The sequence below is a fragment of the Lathamus discolor genome, chromosome 5, assembly GCF_037157495.1.
Source record: "Lathamus discolor isolate bLatDis1 chromosome 5, bLatDis1.hap1, whole genome shotgun sequence".
NCBI lineage: Eukaryota > Metazoa > Chordata > Aves > Psittaciformes > Psittacidae > Lathamus > Lathamus discolor.
In genome coordinates, this window is record NC_088888.1 from 22284387 (window position 1) to 22307609 (window position 23223).

General features: G+C 47.6%; 1 protein-coding gene across 4 annotated transcripts; it reads left to right on the top strand.

The window, feature by feature from the left end:
* Positions 1-6096: 6096 nt before the first annotated feature.
* LOC136014898 (probable U6 snRNA-associated Sm-like protein LSm5) lies at positions 6097-13371 on the top strand. 4 transcript variants are annotated; one of them, XM_065680042.1, is made up of 5 exons: positions 6097-6247; positions 10267-10480; positions 12069-12161; positions 12381-12408; positions 13080-13371. In XM_065680042.1, the coding sequence occupies exons 2-5, from the start codon at positions 10378-10380 to the stop codon at positions 13162-13164; spliced, it is 309 nt and encodes a 102-aa protein (XP_065536114.1). In that variant the 5' UTR covers positions 6097-6247; positions 10267-10377; the 3' UTR covers positions 13165-13371. The 4 variants fall into 4 exon arrangements, 2 of the variants coding, with proteins under 2 accessions (XP_065536114.1, XP_065536113.1); XM_065680041.1 differs by lacking the exon at positions 6097-6247 and having other exon boundaries at positions 10222-10480; XR_010612921.1 differs by lacking the exons at positions 6097-6247; positions 10267-10480; positions 12381-12408 and adding an exon at positions 10640-11441 and having other exon boundaries at positions 12069-12157.
* Positions 13372-23223: the final 9852 nt, after the last annotated feature.

The following is a 23223-nucleotide window of genomic DNA, read 5'->3' on the forward strand; positions in this document are numbered from 1 at the left end:
GCGAGAACACGGTGTGGAGGGTGTACGTGACCTCGGTGGAACACCGGTGGAGGACGGGAAAGGGAGCCCCTGGGCCTGGGAAAGCTGCGGAAGCCCCGTGCCCTGGCAGCGACCCAACAGAACCCTGCCACGGTCTGGAAGGGACTGGGCGCTGCTGGGAAGTCGTTGCCTGGAAAGCAGGGGGGTACAGGCAGGAGGCCGCTCTGTTGGAGTAAGGGAAGAAGCTGGCTGGACGGCAAGGTTGAGGAGCCTGTCCTGCAGTCACCAGTCCTGCAAAACAAAGGGAAACGAGGACTAAGGGAAGGAGTTTTCACTAGCCCTGAAAGGCAGGATGAGGAGCCAAGGCTCCACGACGTTCCCTGGGAAGACCACCTTTGCTCCAATGCTCTTAATCCAACAACAGACTCTATTCTTACACCTAAACATACAGTAACTGCTGTAGCAGTACCACCTGAACACACAGGAACATCAGTGCTGTGCCAACACACAGTCATCTCTGGGGCATTCAGTCTCCTGAAGCCCTCAGGAGCAAGGGATCGCTACCTAGAAATGTGCTCTTGTAAATCAAAACGGGCAGGAGCTGACTAAACGGGCACGAGTCATTTAGGAAGTGCTGTGCGTTACAGCAGGCAGCGAGTTGAAATGAAAGGGGAATCGTTAAGCAGGGCTCTACCAAGCTCCAGGGCTGACAGCACACGGGCAGCCAAGGCAAGGGCAACGTCCAAATCCTAAACGAGACTCTGAGAGCCCCTCATCACAAGTCTGTCAGTTTGTCAAGGAAAACAAACCCAGAGCCAGCTTTTTTCCAGGTAGCTCACCCGGTTCAGTTACTGTTTCACGAAGCGGTACCTGCCCTCAGAGCGTTACCCATCGCTTCACGCAGATTTAACGACAGCTTTTGGAGCAACCCCTCAAGGAGAAGTAGCGTTCACCTGGCAGGGCCGTGCCCGCTCCACAGAGACGGGGTGAGGGTGCTCTTACTGCAGCCCCCGACAGAGGCCCTCTCGCAGCAGACTGAAGCACACGCGAACCCCGCTCCCCGTGCCTGCTGGCAGCACATCTCCCTGCGCCAACAGCAACGGCTTTCCCGCAGCGGCGGCGCTGAGCGGCCGCCAGCAAGGTCCGGCAGCCCTGCTCCCTGCGGGGGTGGCGCTCTACGAAGCCCCCAGCCCCCAGTGCTTCTCGGCCCGCAGCCCGGGGCCACCCCAGCTCACCGGGCCTGGCAGCCTCGCCGAGCGTCGAGGGCGGGCGCTGGGAGCGCTGGGGCGGGCGGCTGGGCAGCTCCGGGCCGGCCGCCAGCTTCGCCTTGTTGGCCCTCGTCAGGCGCTTGAGGCGCACGAGGAGCTCGGGGCGGTCGCGGCGGAAATGGGGGCTGTGGAAGTGCAGCAGGGGCCCGGTGGAGCTGCCGCCGTCGCCCCCCGCCGGGTCCTGCAGGGGCCCGGGCCCCGGCCCCGGCCCCAGCTTGCGGAACCCGTACAGGTTCAGCTGCCGGATGAAGCTGGCGAAGTTCCTGGTCTTGAAGAAGTCGGCGCCCAGCGCCGCCCCCTCGCCGGCCGGCTCCGCGCCCAGCAGCTCTCGCTCGAAGAGCCGCCGGTCGATGAGCAGCCCCTCGCCACGGGCATCCCAGCGCACGGAGCCGCAGCGCGGGCTGTTCACCAGCTGCCAGAGCTTGGCCGGGAAGTGGCTGGGGTTGACAGCGCCGGGCAGCCGCTGGCCCTCCATGGCGCTCCCCGACAACGGACGCCCCGGCCGCTCGCGCTCCACCGGCCGCCGGGCAACGCCCGGCCCCATCGGCCCGCGCTGGGGGAGCGACACCGGCCCGCGGCCGGCTTCAGCCCGCGCTGCCCGCCGGGGCCGGCCCCGCCACCCCCTCGCCTCGGCACGGCCGCACCCGCAGCCCCGCCAGAGCCCGCCGGGCCCGCGGCGGCTCCCCGCTCCCCCAGCCCCGCCGCTGCCCTCGCCCGCTCCCCGCTCCCTCAGCCCCAACAACGGAACCATGACAAGAACTTAAAAACCCGACCTGCAGCAACGAGAGGAAAGCTCAAACCTCGTCGCTGCGAACAGCTCTCCAGCAAACTGCTCCTCTAGAGCTGGGCAGGGAACGGGGAACACGAACCAGCAGCGATGCACAATGCTCAGCACCCCATCAGCGATCCCCAGCCGGACCCGAGCGGCCATCTGCGCCTTCCGGGTGTCTCCCCCCAGTGTCTGTACCAGGTGTCCTGGCTCTGCTTCCTCGTGGCTTCCCGTGCCCTCCCTCACTGGCAGAGCAGGAGAGACTGGAAAGCCCTTGCTCAGCCGAAGTGCTACTGAGCAACAGCTAAAACATCGGTGCGCTACCAGCGTGATTCCCGGAACCAAGCCGGAACACGGCACTGCGCCAGCCACAGCAAAGAGAATCGGTTCTAGCCCACCCAAAACCCGGACAGTATCCACCCCTTATTCCGTACCATTCCCATCATGCCAGGTCACTCGGTGTGCCACGACAGAAAGCTCATGCTGCACATCACCTACACAGCTATAGCTTGGGAACAGAGCCACCAGCATGGGAATCCACCCTTGCTTAGCCACATAGAAGTGCATCTGTGCTGCCTACAGAGTGCACTCTCAAGCGCCACCGAACCAAGCTCCCTAAGTGGAAATGTGCACATCCTGCTCCTATGGCTATGTGTTAGAACAGAAACAAGTAACTGGACATGTTCTACACAGGGAGTCCTCCGGAACCGTGCTGCCAACATGGATATCGTCACTTGCTTACACACGTCAAACTCCATCCCTGTAAAGCCTCACTGAACAGCACTGACGATCCTCAAAACAGCTCCCAAAGTGTGAACGTCCAAATTCTGATGCTAACAATACAGTAAGAAACAGAAAGCTGGTGCTGGGCATCACGTAAACATGGTGCCTTCCGCAACAAGGACACCAACATGGCAATCCACCTCTGCTTAGCCACCTAAACGTACACCTGTGTCTGACCGCACAGGGCAGCACTCTCAGACACCCCAGAAACCAGGTCCCTATGTGTGAATATCCATGCCCTGCTCCTAAGCCTCACGTCTTAGGACAGAAACAAATAGCTGGACATGTTCTACACGGAGAGCCCTCTGGAAGGGTGCCACCAACATGGATATCCTCTCTTACTTATCCCACACAGAACTCCATCCCTAAAGCCTCACGGGACACCACTATTCAGTGACCGAGACACCAGCTTCCTGAATGTGACCCTGATGCTAAGCCTAAGGTGCCAGGACAGAGAGATGGTGCTGGGCATCAGCTACAAACGGCGCTCCCTGCAACAGTGCCACCACCAGCGCAACCCACTGGGGTGTCAGCCCCCGCTCCTGTTTTGGTTTTGACACCTCCCCCTTTTTTTTCCTCTTACCCTCCCTCCCCACCCCCCCGGGGTTTCATTTGATTTTTGGGGGAGTTTGTTTTTAGTGATGGCTTTGAGTGAGGAATTTTTCTGCCATTCCCCCCCCCTTTTCTTTACTGGCCCTTTTCTTCCCAAGGTGGTGTGCAGCTTGGGTGCAGGTTTTGTTTGCTTGGGTCTGGTTTTCTGTTTTTTCCATGTTCCTTTTCCTTTCCTGGATTTTTTTTTTTTCCCACCTTTTTCTGTTCAACATTTTTTAACCCCCCCGAGTTTCCCCCCCACCATTTTTTTCTCTCCACCGGTTGGTAGGGGGGGGGGGAGTCCCCCTGCCTTTTTCTCCTCCCCTCCACACTTCCCCCCCCCGGCCCCCCCTTTCCCTCCCCCACGGGGTTGGGTTTTTTGGTTGGTTTTTTTTGTTCTTGGGGCTTTCTCCCTTCCCCTTCCTTTTCATTTGCTGGGTTTCCCCCAGGTTCGTGCTTTTTGTTTGTTTGGGGGTTTTTGTGGGGGGTGGTGTGGTTTCTGTGGGGTTTCTGGGATTGTGACGTTTTGCGTTTTCTTTCTGTTTTTTCCCCCCCAAAGATTTTTTGGGATTTGTTTTTTCTTTATTCCCTTTTTCCATTTTTTAAAAGTTAAAATTATTTTATTTATATTTTGCTGGAGTTTATCCATGGTTTTTATCAATGCATTTTATCCACTTCCCCCCCTTCCCCCTCGCACTTTTTTTCCCCCGTTCTGGCTGGTGCTGTTTTTCCACACAGTCCGTCCCTATCCCCCCACACCCCCCCCGGCGCTTTTCCCCCCTCTCCCTTCTCCCCACCAAATCTCCCCCTCCCCACCTTTTTTTTTTCCTCCCTGGTTGGTTGATTTCTTCCCCACGGTGTTGGGGTTTTTTTGCGCGCCCCCCCCTCCCCCTTTTTATTTTGGCTGGGATTTTGCTCCAAGTTGGTGTGGAATTTTGGGTGGAGTTTCTGTTTGTTTGGGTTTTGGTGGGGTTTTCCCCCTTTTTTTTTTCTTCTTTTTTCTGGTTTCTTTATTCCTGGATTTCCCCCCCCACACACACGTTTTTTTGCTCCACATTTTTTACACCCTCCCCCCCCCCCCCAGTTTTTTCCCCTTTCCACCCCCGCTTTTTTATCTCCACCGGCTGCTGGGGGCTTTCTTTTTTCCCCGTTTCCTTCCTCCCCTTTTTTCCCCTCTCCTCCACACACCGCACCCCCCCCCAAACCCCTCCTCCCGGATTGGGGTTTTGGCTGGTTTGGTTTCCCCTTTTTGTTTCCACAGGTTAGTGGTTTTGTTTTCCTTTTTTCCTTTGGTGAGGGGCTGGGGGTGGTGCGGTTTTCGTTGGTTTTAAGGTTTTTAAGGCTTTGTGACTTTTCCCCCAAAGATTTGTTTGGGTTTTGCTTTATTCTTATATTCTAGTTTATTAATATTTTATTTAAATTTTGCTGGATTTCATCCATATTTTTTGTTCCACTTTTTTCCACACACACACACCTCCCCCTCCCACTTTTCCCCTACCCTTTATTTTCCTTCTGGTTGGTGGGGTTTCCCACACTGCCTTTCCCCCAAACCGCTGCCCCACTTTTCTCCCCTGTCCCTTCGCCCCCCAAAACCTTTCCCGACTGGATGAGGGCTTTCCGCCCCCCCACTCCCACCCCGTTTTTGTTTTTTGCTGTGTGTGTGTACACAGGTTTTTGTTTTCAGGCTTGTGGAAAGGGAGAAGACCACGCATTTGGGTTTTTCTGCAGGTGGGTTTGCTATTCCCTATTCCCACCACCCCACCCCCCCCTTTTTTTTTTTTTTTTGCTGGGCTTTTCCCCCAGAAGGTTTTTCGGGTTGGTTTTCCCCTTTTTCTGTTGTTTATTGGGTTGTTTCGTTGGGGGTTTTTCTTCCTGTATTCTTTCTTCCCCACTTGCCCCCCGTTTCCCCACACGCACTCTCAGCGGGCATGCACAGGCCCTGGCAGCACCAGCTCACAGGGGCACCACCACCTCTGCACATTTGCCTCCTCCCAAATGGGCTCCCCTGGCCAGGGCAGAATTCCTTTCCTTCACAGCAGCTCACAGGGGCTGTGGTTTAGTTCTGACCAGAACAGCTCAACACGGCCATGCAGCTTTTGCTGAACACCATTTGCACAGCACTGAGGCCTCAGCAGTGAATGCTGCACGGGGAACAGGAGGCTGGGAGGGGACACCCCCAGGCAGGTGACCCAAACTACCCGAACAGGGATCATGCTCAGCAACGAGAGAAAATAAAGGGTTTAGGAGGATTATCCATCTGCTCAGAGACTGGCATCAGCCTACCCACAGGAGGTGGCAGTGGTCGCCTCTGCCTCACTTGCGGCATTTTCTTCACTTCTTGCACTTTCAGACCATTTTTCTCTTTAATCTTGACGCACACCTCCACACACACACTCCTCCTTGCTTTATTCTTCCATCCCCTACCGCAGCAGGAGCGAGGGGAACCCAGGGAGCAGCCGTGTGGTGCTTCGCTGCCCACCAAGGACAAAGTCACACTCTCTCAGCTGCACGGCCCAGCTCTTCTGAAGCTGCTCCTGCTTTGAGCACAGAAACTTCTCCCAGTCTAACCCACCCCACTGAGCAAGGCACAAGCTGCTTTATTCCGAACCTGCCTCGCAGAAATAGCTCCCAGTTTGCTGACAGCGACTGCCACGGGGAAAAACCCACCCGGTCCGGCCCCTGCACAGCCACAGCCCGGGAGGCGGATCCGTGTGCGAGATCAACACCACAGGAAACTCCACCCGGCCAGAACCCCGCGCTATCCTGTGGGATACACGGCAGCGCCTTGCTCTGCAGCACTTGTGGCACCTCGCTGAAGCCTCGCACGGGCAGCGGGAGCGAGCGTCGCTTATCCCAGGTACAGAATTAAAGTGTCACGGGACTGCACCGCGGGCAGCCGCGCACACCCGGCAGCGTCCCTCAGGGCAGGACAGACGCTGCCGAGCCCCTGCCCCGCACCTCCCGGCCCCGGCACGCACAAGCCCGGGCTGGCAGCGAGGCGCTTCCTCCGCGCTCTTTCCGCGCTCCCCTCACGGCCCCCCCGCTCCCTCCCCAGCGGCGGCGCGGCTCAGGCGGCCCCGCTGCGCGCGCAGGCGCCAGTCAGCGTTGCCCCGGCAACCCCGGGCCGCCGCGGCCAATGGCAGGCGTCCCTCGGCGACGCGGCGGGAACCGGCGGCCAATGGCCGTGCGCGGCGGAGAGGCCTGCGGGGCGCGGGCGGGCTCGGGCGGTCACAGGGAGCCGGTGCCACGCGGCCCGTGCGGGCAGGGCGGGCACCGGGCTCGCTCCCGGAACGGGCAGCGCCAGCCGGGGGCAGGCCCGCACCTGCCGGGAGAGACAGTGCCGGGAGAGGGACTGCGGCCGCAGGGCGAGGGGAGCGGCTCCAAGGGGAAAGAGGGGAGACCGAGATCAGCTGCTGGGGAAAGCGCCTCACCAGGGGGGCGGTGAAGCACTGGCACGGGCTGCCCCGGGAAACTGCGGCTGCCCCGTCCCTGGCGCTGCAGGGGCTGGAGCAGCTCTGCCCTGCAGCCAGGCTGAGAGAGCTGGGCTGGGTCAGCCTGGGGGAAGAAGGCTCCCTAAGGGGAGACCTGAGAGCAGCTCCAGGGAACCTGGAGAGGGGCTTTGGACAAGGGGGAATGGCTTTGTTATAAATTGAGACCACAACGGATCATAATCCAATTAAAATTTTATTAATTATAGCAAGTAGAATATGAGCAAAACAGCGCTGGACGACAGGGGAGTCTGCGCTCCGCCAACTGCCGCCCTGAGCAGTTCAAACAGTCCCTTTTTATACATCTTTACTTCCGTGTTCATGAAGTAGTGGAGGTACTCTGCGCATGCTTCAGCTGTTGTTAGGGGGTCGTTTTCTGCCTCCTGATGGTCGTTGAGGCCGAAGTAAGAAGTCTTCCTCTTTTGTCCCATAGTTGACCCCTCTACTCCTATGTCCTTATATGGAGTTGTTCGTCTTATTTCTGCCAGTTCCTGGAGCATCTTGCAGTTATCTTATGTTTGCATAAGCGGTCTCTGGTTTAGTTGGTGTAAGCGATTGTGGTTATCTTATCTTGTGTAAGCTGTGTCTGGTGGCTGTTTGCCTAACCTTTACATTGGGCTTAACATAAATCTTAATAAACAATACCCTAGTCTATAGTTTCTCACAGCTTTAACCTGCCAGAGGGGAGATGGAGCTTTAAGGTCTCTTCCAGCCAAAACCGTTGTGTCATTCCACAAGCTGCCCAAGTAACCTTCCCACACCAGTCAGTCAACAACAACAACAACAACAACAACAACAACAACATGGGGCTCTAACACAAGGTAACAACCACAGCAAAGACCATACCCTTTTCCAGGCTGAGCTGCTGCTGCTCTTCCTTCCGAAAGGAAACACGCACAGCTGTCCTCTCCACACCTACTCCTATAAGAGCTGATCTGGCTGAGAAAAGGAACACTGCCTTTCCCCACCCCAGGTTTTACAGGCTGGAGCCTGCCCTGATTTAAACAGCATCACCTGGACACTGAACTGGGATCAGCTGATGGATGGAGTGAGTCCTCAGAGGTGCTGGTGGGAACACAGCCAGCCTCAGGTGCAAGTGACCAAGGGGACATGGCAGGAGAGCCTTGCTGGAAGGGGTAGAAGGACTTGGAAGAGTTCAGCATCGAGTTTGGGGGTTCCCAAGGAGTCGGTTGTGTAATTGGGGCTCACCTAATGGCCCAGCAGCCTTGCAAAGCAAGTCAGGGCTTTGCAAGTTGTTCTGGATCAGAAGGGAGAGGGATGGATGTGAAAGAAAGTCACCCCTTCCCGTGTGCCTTTCTTGTCCTTCACATGAACAATACATTTACTCAGAGTACCAGGAATCTCGCAAACTCTCTGGGATTCTCCACAGACCCAGATCTTACCCGGTTCATTACGTGAGATGTGGAAAAACTTCACTCCTCTGCAATTTGTTGCTGATGTCTACCTAAAGATACAGCCGCTGCGAGGGAGGAATGGTCACCAAAAGGATGTCCATCAGTACTCAGTTGTGACTGATTACATGAACTTAAAAATGGACTTCAATATTCACACACTAGGGTTTTTGTTTAATGGTAGAGGTCTGCAGTGTTGGTGTTACTGCAAATGCAGGGAAAAGTCAACTTGAAAGTGGGCACCTAAAAGTACTGTATTTGTGATGCTGCACTGCCTCAGGAAAGGCATCTCATTTGGACACAGAACACTGTTGCAGTGAGTAAGCATTTCTCTGGATTTCAGTAGACACAGTTTCCCACAGATTTAAGTTGTCATGGAAAGTTGCACATTTCCGAGAGCAAATACCCTGTGTGCTTGGTTAGCAGTTTTCTTAGCAGCCGAGTTGGGGTTGCCGTCAGGTATCGTTTTCTGCTGTGCGCTCCTCTTCAACTTCACAGCGAGTGTAAAAGTTGTTCCTAGGAGAAGATCACCTTTCCCCTAAGAATGACTTTTTTTGGTGTGCTCTCTATTATTGGCTTCCACTGTTCTGCTGCTGCACTGTTCAGGTTCTGTGCAAGGTGACTGACACATGGAGCGCCCCTTCCTTCTCTCAGTTTTAGTGATACAAGGTCTACAGACAATGATTTGCTTGTGCTTTTGTGCATTTTTGAAGTAATTTTTCCTTCTATATGATTCCCCTTCCCCAATTGTGCTTTCTTTTTTTTCAACTATTCTGGTAACAATTAAGGCTGAAGTAAGGAGCCACGCTGTTAGAAGCATCCAGTGGTTACCAAGGAAACCGATACTTCTGACCATCCCGTCCAGTCCGTATAGTCCATTTTCTACAATTTTCAGGGTCCTTAAGATTTAAGAGGATTCTCAGTTAAGTGCAGCAGCTCTGAAATGGAACAGAGTTGTTACGGATGCTTCAGTGAAGTTCCCTGCTCAATGAAAGCAAAAAGGAGAACACGGTACTAAGGTACAGAAGGGATGAGACTAACATTGATAGCATTTATAATGCACTTGGGTACAGCAGTAATACTGTTCTTGCAGAGTTGTGCAACAAGAAGTGGTTAAGTCCAGATCTGGTGTCACCAACATAAGAGGGACACGGAGCTGTTGGAGCAAGTCCAGAGGAGGGTCAGGGATTGGAGCGCCTCCCGTTTGAAGACAGGCTGAGAAAGCTGGGGCTGTTCAGCCTGGATAAGAGAAGCTGTGTGGAGACCTAAGAGCAGCTTCCAGTGTCTGAAGGGGGCCTACAATGATGCTGGAGAGGGACTCTTCGTCAGGGACTGTAGTGATAGGACAAAGAGTAATGGGTTTAAACTTAAACAGGGGACGTTCAGGTTAGATATAAGGAAGAAGTTCTTTACTGTGAGGGTGGTGAGGCCCTGGCACAGGGTGCCCAGAGAAGTGGTAAATGCTCCAACACTGTCAGTGTTCAAGGCCAGGCTGGACAGAGCCTTGAATGACACGGTATAGTGTGAGGCATTCTGGCCCATGTCATGTGGTTGGAACTGAGTGATCTTAAGGTCCTTTCCAACCCTAACTATTCTATGATTCTATATTGGATGCACTGGTCCAGAGGGCACCCAATGTAGAACATGCCCAGCTATTTGGTTTTTCCTCATACATTTGGTTTAAGAGCAGGGTCTGAGGATTTGCACTTAGGACCTTGTTGGAGTATCTGAGAGTGCTGCCTGCGAGGTCGTATGCAGATAGAGGTTTACATGGCTAAGCAAGGGGGGATTGCTATGTTGGTGTCACTTGTGGAGGGCACCATGTATAGCTGATGCCCAGCACCAGCTTTCTGTCCTGGCACCTTAGGCTTAGTATCAGGATCTGGATGTTCGCAGTCCAGCGAAGTCTGCCCTTTTTTCACATACTAATTGTTGTTTGTCTTTGCGTGCTTGACAAGCAGAGTATCTGTGTTTAGGTAGCATAGGCCTGTGATATACATGGAGGCATCCGACTGGATACACTTGAAATTCCTGCCCTGTTATGGAGAAGATCAAAGCACAGTGGTAAATGAAGCCTGCATGAATCCATGATTAACCGGGAAAACAGCAGTGTCGGTGATCCTCCAGCATGGATCAAGCTCCATGATGCCTGTGCCTCTGCCCGGCTTCTGCTAGGAGATCCTCTGTTTGGTGAGATAAAAGAAATTAAGCTCACTCTTTGCATTTCTCCTGTGGTTCTGTGCCTGTCCCCACACTCTGACTATGCCAACTTACGTTGTCATTACAACTACCCCAGCTAGCACTTTCTACACGCTTTGCTCCAGGGAGAGGCACAGCCTTGCACTCTCGTTATGAGGCAAGTCTGTCCTCACATTGCTCTGGTCCGTGAAGTGATCCTGTGTGGAGCCATGTGGCATCTGCTGATGCCAGAGGTTGGATTTGACTTTGTGAACGTTCAGAGTTACCTGGGAACTAGCCACACAAGAACTGAGCTAGCCCCCCTGCAGCCAGCAGCTCTACATCCTCCAAAGGTTCATGCCCTCTAAGGCAGAGGATGGAATTTATTTGGGCTTGATTCTTCCAGAAGCAGCCCGTCACAAAATGTGCAATGACTCTAGATGTTGAAATAAGAGCTTTATCTGACTATAGACTGGTTTGGGCTCGAAGGGACCTTGAAGGTCACCCAGTTCCAATCCCCTGCCATGGGCAGGGGCACCTTCCACTAGAGCAGGTTGCTCAGTGCTGCAGTATGAAGCAAGCCAACTGTGTTTGAACAGCCAGTGATTTTTGCTCCAAGCCATGTCTATATGCAAAAGGACTTCCAAGAATCCTTCTTGCTGCAGCCCACTTGTGAATTAATGAGCAAATCTGGGTGGGGAAAGAAAGATAGCTGTGGCGTACAGCGATTAAAGCCCTTCTACCTGCCACTCCCCGCGAAAAGAAGAGCTATCTGAAGGGTGGGTTACTGTATTTACTCAGGGGAAAACGGCGGAGCGACTGCTCTGCGATCCGCTCATCGGGTCTGCCGCACCGCCCGTCCCATCTGAAGCGGGAGGTGGCAGCGATTGGTCAGGCCTGGGTGCAACATGGCGGCCACCGCGACCAGAGATCCGTCTCAGCTGCTGTCCCTCGGTGTTTGGCGGTGATTCCGGTCTGCAGCGGGACGGGACGGGACGGGACGGGAGGGGAGGGGAGGGGAGGGGAGGGGAGGGATGGCATGGAACGGGACGGGACGGGACGGGACGGGAGGGAGAAGAGGGAGAGCGTATTTGCGGGCACTTGTGGTTGGTGTGAGCGGCGCTGCCGCTTGGCGGGAAGCTTGAATGGGGTGGACGAGGCCGGGAGGCGCCTGCAGTAAACGAGGGTCCCGGTGGGTGTCTGTGGGTGCGGAGCAGAGAGCGGCTGGGGCGAGTGTTGGTGCTCGGCCGGCGTGCGGTAATGAACTGCGCACCCTGGCAGTGCTTGAGGCCAGGCTGGACGGGGCTGGTTTAGTGGAAGGTGTCCTTGCCCGTGGCAGGGGGTTGGAGCCGGGGGAGCTTTAAGAGCCCTTACAACCCAAGCTATGATTCAATGACATTAAAGCGTTCTCACTGAAGGGAACGTCTTCCTGCAGAGTTCCAGCCTCGGAAACGTGGTCGTGTGCTAGCAGTACAGATGCACCTTTAAAAATACATTTCCACTGCACACAATGTCAGGCGTTTTGTTCAAAAGAATGCGCTGTTCTATGAAACAGTCTCTTGTACCTTTCAACTTTATTGTTTGTTTTTTTTATTTACAGAGCTTGTGGATAAGCGCATAGGCTCCTGCATTCGTATTGTGATGAAGAATGACAAAGAAGTTGTAACGCTTCTAGGATTTGATGACTTTGTCAGTATCCTTTGATGGGAATGTTTTATGCTTCAGCTCAATTGATTTATTGTATTTGAGAGGAGAGGTTTGAGTTCACGGGATAGAAACTTTTCGTATGGGTCGCTTGTATGACTCTGGTATTTTTGTTTTACAGATAGAATCACAGTTCAGTAAAAATGAAAATAACTTTGTTTTGATTTTAAGACTCTGGGCCTTATTTTCTTTGAATCCGGGTATTTAGATATGGTGTTAGAAGATGTTACAGAATTGTAAGCATTATTTCTGTTTGGTTTCCTGAGGGAAAAATGTTGTATAAAATCTAGAAGCAAAGTGGGGTTACATTTTTTGAATACTTGCCAGCTGAGTAGTTTATATCTTGGAGTTAAACTACAGGTGGTGATCTATTCAGGACAGCCGCGTCGTAGAGTAGGTGTTGCATGATATATGCTTGTAATCAGGTTCCTTTTTTTAGCCTTAATTTTGCCTGGGTTTTGTGTAGAACTTCCCAGTAGTTTGTTTGCCTTTACATTTCCTTAAGGTCTAAGCAAAGATTTTAAAAGCTGCAGACTCAGCGATGAGTATTTATTACTTTGCTGTGCCGTGTTTGTATTTGAAACCTATTTTGAGTGTAGGTGCTATTCAAGAAATTGCCAAGATTTACAGGGTGAATCCGTGCCTTTATGTACTGAGCAGAAAAGTACAATGGAACTTTATGGTTGCCAGGTAGCTTTCTTTATGCAGGTGGTCAGTTACACTGCAGTGTGGATGATGTCTTTGTTAGTTCCAGCCAGAAGAAGGTAATTTAAAATCTAAACACCACTTTTGTGGTCTACCATGAAGTCGCCATCTGCTAAAATCTTCTGAAGCAAGAACTGTCACATATGACTTTGTAAAACTTCAGTCTATGGCACTAACATGCAATTGTCTTATTCTTTTATAGCTGGTTCCTGGAGGAGAAGGACCCGACGTATAAATCGATACAGTTGTCATCTCTGAAGACATATATATATATATATCGAATATAATGTAAATAGAGCTTTTGGGATATGGGTGTGTTTGTTGGTTATTTATTTTGTTTATGCACTCTTGCAGTTGATATTTGATAACAGACAGGGATTTCCTTTTCAGGAAAGGTGCACTGCTAATGATGATACTGACTTCATAAGTTGAAATCATTACTTTTTTGTAAAGATGCACTAATCTGTCCCGATTAAAAGGCTTTCTTTTTATTAGTTACTGTGTTTTGTTACTTAAGTGCGCAAGTTAGTTTTTGTAACTGGTTGATGGAGTGGAAAATCGGTGTTCAGATTTTCTACATCTCTTGCATTTGTTTAAGACCCAAGCCTATGTAAAACACAAGGTGTTAGCCAACAGATTGCTGTTCTTTGGAGTACAGGCATGTACTAAGCTGCTTGAGGCTGTGTCACCAGAAACTGGTACAGTGCTGGAGAATGCTGAAAAGCTCTTCAAAGTGGATGCATCTGTTTGAGACTCAGCAGCCTTTCACTCTACTGGCCTTGAGGTTCAGCCCTCTTGGACATCTTTTGCTTGGTAGATACACTTTCTTGTAGTAAAGACACTGTAATAGTATTTGGCTAGTGAGGAGAGACAGAGCAGACTTGGTTCATGTTTTGGGGGGAGTGAAGAAAAAAAGCTGGTGGTACTTGTCATCCATGTCAGTGGTGACTGCTTTCACCACTAAGTGGTGCTGTGTATCCTTAATTAAACTGGGAGCTGCTGTGTGTATGTTTAAATTGGGAGCTACCTCCGCCTGCTTGTGAAGTTCAGAGTAGTCATTTTAGAATGAACATTCTTTTGGCTGCATCTGTTCTCCTGGGATATAAAAACTTGACAGATGTTTGGGGCAACTGCTACTTTAAGAGAATGTCTATAAAGTAAGGAATTGCCGTTTCTACTTTGTCATGATGGGCAAAAAAATAACGGATTCTAAATGATGTCCACTGCAGCTTATGCTTTCATAATGCAGTATTCAACTGACCTCGATGTATAAATGTCTTTGGAGAAGGAATCACAGGTGCCTGCTGTTACTGTAGACAAGGAGGGCACAGACTCACAGAGACAGGACATGCTTTGCCTTCCTGCCACCACAAGAGGAGTTGAAGAAGGGGGCTCAGGAGCAAGAGACTGCAAGGAAGATCCTTTTCCCTTGCTTTAGCTGTCAGAAAATCTGCCTTCTGCTAGCTGGGTCTTGCCTTGAAATACATTGAAAACTTCTTACTTTAGCCTGTGAAAAGGGAAAGAGACTCCCTCCTCTCTCCCAGGGAATGTGATATTTGGACTCGCTTGTTCTGAATATCTGCAATTGTCATGTTCAGACTGCATGGTGACAAGCTATGCCATTGACTCCCTGAATGGGTTTTCATTTCTGTCCCCATTTCCTTCTCCAGCTTTTTTTATTTAATGCAATTAAAAAATACTCTTTTTTCTTTGAACTTGCATTTGATTGGAATGTCATCTGTTGAGTTGAGCTCCAAATGCTTTATTTCCTAGCAATAAGCTGAGTCTTTTTGCCAGAACACTTGAAGTGTTCTAGCCGATGTAATAGTATGTGTTGTGCTGTTTTTCTGTTACCAGTAAGATTCTATACATGTTCAGTGTGTGCACTTGATTTTGGCTTCATTCCGGATTTTGAAAACAGTCTTAAACTGAAGAGGGGTTTCATGCTTGGCCCGGGAAAAGAGCAGATCTTGACTCAAAACCAACTTTACAGGGAGAAAGGTGAACTATTCTGTGTCTCTGGGTTTTTATTCTGATAGTGTGAGCATCTTGTTCCCTCAGGATTTTGTTATGTCTAGGAAAAAAGCTGGGTATTGTCTCACCCTCCTTTTCTGGTTAGGGGCTTTTTTCTCCCACTTAGAGGAAGTGCTGAGTCTGCTACATTTTAGGAAGATATTTTAATTTGTGACTCGGACGTGTGCAGACATCACTCTAGAGACAGTTTCTGTGCATCCAAATGCTGTTAATCCTTTAGAATATGAAAAGAGAGAGTTTATAAACTATCAGCTGAGAATACAAAGTATTCCAGGTGGATCTGACTTGCTTTGCATTCAGTATCCCTGTAGCCTGTTGCTTTGGAAGTGCAAGTAATAAGCTTTTCAATGGAATGAGTCACTGCTGGTGTGGTTTTTTTTCCCCTTGCCTAGAAATCTAGTGCTTAATCATATTGCACTGTCCTGTAGAAGTTGTGGACACTGGTGGCCACTTAGGGTGCCACTACAAGTAGGTCATTTAACATAATAACCCTAGGCTTTAAAAATATGTAAAAGTTATGCTTAAAGTTTAGAGCAGGAAAGTCATCACGTTAAAATAGCTTCCTGCTTATGCCATGCAAAGTGATGGTTCCTCTCAGTTTTTGCGTTTTGTATGGTTTGGGGCTTTTTTCTTCTTTAAGATGGCACTGGTTGCAGTGATCTTTAGTTTTGCTACATGGCTGACTGGCTTAGTATGGACATGGTTCCTCTCTGCCTACTACTTCAGCTTACTTGCAGCCATAGTTGACAGCTGTTTGAAGTTGTGAAGCTGTATGCTTGCTCTGTAACAACATAGGCTTTCCCTGTTCAGTATCTAGACCCTTTTTCAGGATTTATTATGTATTGGTTTTTTTACCACATGAAATGGAAAGAGATTTCTGGCTTGCTGTTGGCTTTTAATAAGCGTTTTATCCTTGGGAGTTGCCCAGCAATTAATTAATTGACTTTGGCATTCAGCTGAAGGACATTTTTCATACCTGTGTTTAAATATTGATGCTAACAAGCCATCATACCCGTTCATAGATTTACAGATCCCTAAAGATAAGCAATAGGCATATTTTTTAATAAAGCCTAATCTTTTTGGCAAGAAGCATCGGGTCTGCCCGGTTGTGTAGCACTTGCAGCTTTTCCCTATCAGCAGGCTTTGAAAAGGGGAGAACCTGTATCAAGGACACAGGATGGTGATGGTTAAAATCCTAAGCTGTGTACCGGTCTCGGGAGGAACGTGTGTGACTGGGAGTGAGTGTTTGTGGTGCAGCATCACTAACGTTTGCTTAGGAAAGTTTTGAAGAAGGAAGCATTTGCTGTATGTGTCGTGGTTTAAACCCAACCACAAACCTCTTTTGCTCACTCCCCCCCTTCTTGCCCTCCCCCTGCTTCTGGAGGGACGGAGAGGAGAATCAAAAAGAATGCAACTCCCACGGGTTGAGATAAGAACAGCCCAGTAACTAAGGTATAACACAAATCACTACTGCTACCACCAATAATAATAGTGCTAAAGGAAATAACAAGAGGAAAGAATACAACACCTCAACACCAGCCGACCAATAACTCACCCCACTCCCCCCAGCCGAGCACCGACCGATACCTCCTCCAACCCTGCAGTCCCTCTAGCCCTTCCGGGTCCCTCTAAGTTACATCCCTGGGCATGACGTGCTGTGGTATGGAATACCTCTTTGGTCAGTTTGGGTCAGGTGTCCTGTCTCTGCTTCCTCCCGGCCTCCCCTCCTCCCTGGCAGAGCATGAGGCTCACAAAGTCCTTGGCCAGACCAAACATTCGAGCAGCAACTGAAAACATCGGCGTTATCAGCACTGTTCCAAGGCCAAAAGATCAAAACACAGCACTGTACTAGCTCCTAAGAAGGAGAAAAATGACTGCTGCTGCTCAAAACCAGGACAGTATGGAAGATCCTTGAGGCCAATTTCTGACCCTGCTGAAGTTTATTGTAACTCTGCACTGGTTTCAGTGATTATGCAGGTTTGGCTTCTGCTCGTGCATTAAATCTGAAGAGAACAAACCTGCATTTGAAGGAGGGTTTTGTACGAAGGGTAATCAAACCAGCAACCTATTTAAGAGTTATTTTGAAATACTTGGAGTGTCAGTTAAAGGCAAATGAGTGAAGTTTGCTCCTACCTATGCTCACATCATAGACTGGTTTGGGTTGGAAGGAACCTTAAAGTTCATCCATTTCCTACCCTCTGCTATGGGCAGGGACACCTTCCATGAGGGCAGGTTGCTCCTACATCAGTTGTGACTATTGAACACAGTCAGCAGCCCACCTCAGAACTTTTTGGCGTCCAGTTGAAATGTGTAAGTTGTCTGACTTCATGGCCATGAGCTGATGGGTCATGGTTGTCTCAAAGCATAAAGTGCTGTAAGCTGCATCTGTTGCATGGCAGCTACTCTTCGACATTACTAACTGTACAATGGGGTATATGACAAATTTAGTGAATAAATACGTGTTGTTATCAAAATAGCTGTTTGCATTTCAGCATGATACAGGATGAGCTTTAAGGTCTGTTCCAACCCAGACCAGTTTGGGGTTCTGTGATTCTCTGATCTGCACAATTTAATATTCTAAATATGAGTGAACTGTGTAATTGTAGCAGTTTGCTGTTTACAAGAGGAAATCTATAGATTAGTTTTATCCTGTGTTTGAAAAGAGATGTATTTACGGAAGATAACGAGTCTGTCCCAAATACGGAAACACCTCCAGTTTGGGTGCACTATTAGAGCCTCTGTAAGACTTCCAAATCGGAAGTCTGTCAGGTTATGCTTGCGGAGTCTGAGACATTACATGTTGTCCTATGAAAAGGTAAATATTGGTAATAATTGATATTTGCTTTGTAGGCAATGCCTTTTGTATGCTCTAAAATCACATATAGATAACTTTTATTGTACAAATTACTTCTATTGCTTCCTTTTTATTCATAAAAGTACCGTTCATCAAACCATATAAGCACATACCTAAATTGCAGTGAATTCAGTGTTAAACTTCTTGAATTGCGAAAAACCTTAGTGTTGCTGTGACCTATTCTGGGTGATAAACCAAATTGGCCAGCTTTGTGTTCCTGCATGTCTCTGTGATTAATATGCAGTAGCTCAGAGCAAGTTACCAGGCAACTGTATGCACAGGCACAAAGCACCTTTTAATCAGTGGAAAAGTACAGATTCTCCTGTGACCTCGGTCACTCAGACATAGAGATAAGAGTGTTTTTGTACTCCGCTCCCAGTAGGAGAAACACTGTGTTCCTGCAGTGTGTGAGAATTACTTTACCAAGATTCTTTTATTTCTGAAACAGTTTGGGGGAAAATGCAGTAAAACACACTTTAAAACCTAATACAATCCAAGACAGACTCCAGGACTTGTGTTTTCAGCAGTTACTTCACAATTGTATAACCTTATAGATACTGAGAATGAGAATCTTGTATGTGATACATTCAAAAATGTCACTTTTGGTGCACTACACACTTTTGTTGATCATAATGCTTTTTGTTAATGGCAACTGTCAACAGATGATGCATATTGGTTTCAAGGCTCTGTGGAACAGAAAAGGTAGTTTGCCAGTGTTCTGACTGCTGCTGTAAACATTATATCAGTGGATTGCAAGTAAGACATTCCAAATACCTTTTCGTACTGCTGCTGGTATTGTTTTAATCAGAAGAATGTTTCTTTACTGTGCACATGGATCTAGGTTGCTTGCTATTGCAGAGCCCTTAATCTACCAGTTACAGATTACTTCTTCCAGTGCTTATGCATTTATAAGCATGTATCTACCTATATACCTACTAAACGGTAACATTTATTGAGAAGTAATACGTAACTGCTACCAAAGTTGGCTATTTGACTTGTCATGGTATGTGCTCCAAATCAGTTGTTTTGCTGTCTAATAAGTACCTTTAATAAGAGGAGAATGTCAGCAAATAGATGAGTTGGGCTTTATATTAGCACAAATTTTCATAAGATTTAAGAGAATACAGTTTTGGAGTAAGGGTTTACGTACTGCTAACAGTGATCTGTTGGGCTAATGCTTTGCAAGGAACTGAGGTGTTTAACTTTCAAATGCTATCTATGTAAATTGGCTTACCTATGACTAATCTCCTTTAACTGTCTGTAACAAAGAAACAGATTTGCATAGGTAGATGTGCATATGCATGCATAATTGTAGGTATACAGCTGAGGATGATGCTTGTGTTTGCTGGCCATAGACGTACACAGAAGGGCAGCAATGGTAAAAGAAGAACCTTTGAAGGTAGTCTAGTGTTCTCGTTCTAAAGGTGAATGATCAACTTTCTGTATCTTTCTTGACAAATGCATGTCTAATTTATTCTTTAAAACTTCCTGTAGCTGTTGCTACTGTTGCAAAGATTGCTAGGAATCCTGAATGATTCAGATGGTAGTTTAAACCCCATTGCTGTATGTCCTGTGTGCAGTGGATGTACCCAGAAGTTTTCCTTTATAGCTACCTTTTAGATGTTTAAACATTACTGTTTCTCTTCAGCATGTCTCTTTCCAGCTTAAGCAGCTGGTTTTCAGTTCATACTTTGAAGTCAGACTTTTGTAGATCATTGGGCACCCACTTGGGACTTCCTGTAGGCACTCACTGGGTTATACTATACCCTTCTTGAAAGGCAGTATGTCAACTGGAGAGCTCAAGAGCAATCCATGCAAATATAATGGTGCAAAAGAAGATGTGTGGATGTATTAACTCAAGTGTGACGTGGTGAGGAATCACTGTACCTTTTAATTAGTGAGAAACGGTACGTAAAAGCTAGGTGACAGACACGGGACATGAAGCTGGCATACTGGTCTTTAAGCTTGCAGTGCAGCTCTGTGGGCTTCAGTTGACTGAAGAGAGAGCTGCTGCTGGATCTTAATGACACATGGTAAGTGATTTGGAGAGCGGTTTTCAAAGTCAGAAATCAGTCAGGCTTCCAATTTCAGACCGCCTGTGGAATCATACTGTACTTCCCTTGCTTGGGCGACTTAAGAGTTGCACATTGTCTAGCAGTTTTTATTTCAAAGTTAACAAAGTCACACTTGTATGATAGGTGATGTATGATCTCAAATAGGCATAATCCAAGTCATGCAAAATGCCAGTATTTGAAACAGAGCCATGATAAATTATTAATGACTTACAACTGTCATTTACCAGGCCTTCCATGTTGCCTTTGATGCTGTTTCCTTAGACTTCGAGCTGTAGTATCTGATTTTTGTTTTGGGGTATGTTATAGAGTTGCTGATGGCACAGTCTTAGCCCTTTGGCTAGAAAGAGTAGTAGATAATATGTGGATTATGAGTGACAGTCAAACAGCATTCTTTTCGGATCAATAGGGAAGGAAGCTGCACCAGTTGGTCTGGGTTCCCTAATACCAAAGGTCTTCTCTATTGATCCTTTTGTATTTTCCTCCTTGTTCAGGATCAGTTGACGACCAGAGCAAACTGTCTCATCTTTGCAAACTGCTTGTACCTATGGAAAAGAGATTTATTGACTTCCACATGTGATCAGTAGACATTGAGAAATTGTGCCTTGCTCACCTCTAAATCAGAGATAGGAATTGGGTAGGAATGCGTAACTGGAAAATAGAGTTGGAACCCGTGAGACAGAAATATGTTGATGGAATCATCTAGTATCATTAATCAAGACATAGTGACTTTTTTTATCAGCTAACAAACAGATACTGTACTAAAATAAGGTTTGTTCCAGGTAATTCTAGTTGGTCTCTCAAAGCAATGGGTCCACTTAGAAAATGTGGACATGAATATTAAAGCAATAAGGGATGTTTTTCTTCTCCATTTCAAAATTGGCACAGCAGAGCCTATATAGTTTTCAAATCGGTAGCAGATTCTTCGCTTACTTGCTACCATACAGAGCAGAATCTATATATAAAGGGGACCTACAAGAAATCTGGAGAGGGGCTTTGGACAAGGGCCTGTAGGGAGAGGACAAGGGGAATGGCTTTAACCTGCCAGAGGAGAGACTGAGATGAGCTCTTAGGCAGAAGCTCTTCCCTGTGAGGGTGCTGAGGCGCTGGCACAGGGTGCCCAGAGAAGCTGTGGCTGCCCCATCCCTGGCAATGTTCAAGGCCCCGTAGAATGGGGTTGGAGCAACCTGCTCTAGTGGAAGGTGTCCCTGCCCATGGCAGGGGTTGGAACCAGATGAGCTTTAAGGTCCCTTACAACCCAAACCAGTCTGGAGTTCTGTGATTCTATACTTTCTCCTTCTGTATGACTCTTGAAAGAAACTTGGTTGTACTTGTTCACTTGTTGAGAAAAAAATGGGATGTTGATCAAGTGCGGTTGTAGCAAATACTTAATTTGCTTAAGCAATTTAGAATGTTCCCGTGTTGATACTCATTAGAAAAAAAAAAAACCAACAAAAAAAAAAAAAAAACAAAACTTGAAAAATAATTTTAAGGATTAAGATATAAGATTGTTTTCAGGAGAAAAATAAAAGATTAATGAAAGGAGCACTGTTTTAGAGAAAGTAATTTTCATAGCACTTTGTGAGCTAAAACAGCTGTCAGTAAGTACGAAAGATACTTTGTCTCTTTGTGATTCTTTTTGTGGCCTTCTAAATGAAAAGTTTAAGCCCTAGTTTTCTCTGTTAGAAAACTGATCTGCCTTGCAAGCTGAGATTGCTCTGAAGTGGAACAAAGTATGACAGACGTGGTCTTGTGGTTTTGGTTACTATTTCATGTAGTTTAAACATACTGTCTCACAGCCAAATCTTTTTGTGACTTAAAAGCTTCATTTAACTGCATACAGGATGAATGTACCTCATGAATAGTTTTACATGCTTATGCACATTGCCAATGTTTTACTACTGAGGGAAATCCTAGAAATTATAAACAACTCAATAATTCATCAGAAGCTCAAATATAAGTGTATCTGAGATAACTTTTGTATCACAATCTAGTGCATTGACTTTTTATGTTATAAGCTCTTCCATAATAATCTATTTCTCTTTTTCATGAGATAGACAATGAAAGAATTTCTTGAAATAGCTAAAAGGAAATGTGGGATGAGAAAAGAGGAGAAACAGAGTGGGTTTTGAAGTGTCAGTGTAACAGTACAGCTTGTGTTCCAGTTCACAGAGGAAAAGACTACTTTGGTTATGGTACCAAAATATTTCTCTTCCACATCTTGTAAGCTGCACTAATGATTTCATGCTTAGAAACTTAAAAGATGCCAAGAAGTTAATTTTAACCTCTTAATAAAGGCTACTTACTTAATGTAGTATTATTCCATCTCTAGATGAATGGTCTAGATTAACTCAGATCTTTCTCATTGACAGCTATTGAGCTGAAAGTTTTATTTTCATTTGTCCTGGATATCAGAAATGATAGGACTAAGTAACATGTCACAGGTTTGAATTTGTAGGTCTGCTGAAGCTTTTAAGGGCACAATTAATGTTTACGAGCAGAAAAAACTACTGAGTTCAAGTGGCATCATGTTTTCTTGAAACAGCACATCTGGTTTTAGTACACTCAACACTAGTTTAGAACACTCAACTACGATGCAAAGCAGTGAAAGGTGCTCTGTGAATAAATATTGAATGAGCAATTTGTCCTGGAAGATTCTGTGGTGGATCATGTACTGTTTCCTCCCCCATAAAGCATTAAAACTGTCATAAGATTGTAAGTTCTGGCTCAGTCAAAAGAAATGTGCTTACACCTCGTGAAAAGGAAATTTCAGCTTCTAGGTGATCCAGTAGTAGCTGGATGTTGAACACAAAGTACGATGCAAATTAAGCTACAGCTTGCGCACTTTGTTGGACCAAAGCCAGAGTTTACCTTACAGGTGCAAGCTTAGCTGTAACCAACTGCTTTTACCAGTGTGTTTCTTTATCCTCTGTTCAAAGTTCTTGTGAATGCTAAGCTGTGTGTATGCCGTAATGCAGTATGTTGAATAAATCGAAATTAGTGTTTCATAACAACACAAGAACCTAATGACATCTGGCATGGCTTATAATTTACCCTGAAACTATGACAGGAGAATTTTGCCAGGAGGTACCTGTAACAGTAGTCCATGATACTGCCAAATTACCTGCTCTCTTCATAAGTGAAGATGTGTATTTTCAATGAGACTTAGCTAAGTGAAACATGTGAGGAGTAATCTATTATTGAACACAAAGGAATTAATATTAAACTGAAGTCGAGCTTTCACATAACAAATTCACTGTGCTTATTCCTGAAGTTTCAGATTGTGTAAAAAGGGAAGTGATTTGTCACACTGAGTCAACAGACCTTTTCTGAGGTGTGTACTGACAGAACATGTACTTGCTCCAAGGTTAAGTTAGCAATTTATG

Bases quoted from the DNA above. Each gene is read 5' to 3' on its own strand.
- LOC136014898 (XM_065680042.1), top strand. From the start codon at position 10,378: ATGATTAACCGGGAAAACAGCAGTGTCGGTGATCCTCCAGCATGGATC. The intron at 10,481-12,068 runs GTGAGATAAAAG...TTTTATTTACAG, and splicing joins GCTAGGAGATCCTCTGTTTG to AGCTTGTGGATAAGCGCATA. The intron at 12,162-12,380 runs GTATCCTTTGAT...CCGGGTATTTAG, and splicing joins AGGATTTGATGACTTTGTCA to ATATGGTGTTAGAAGATGTT.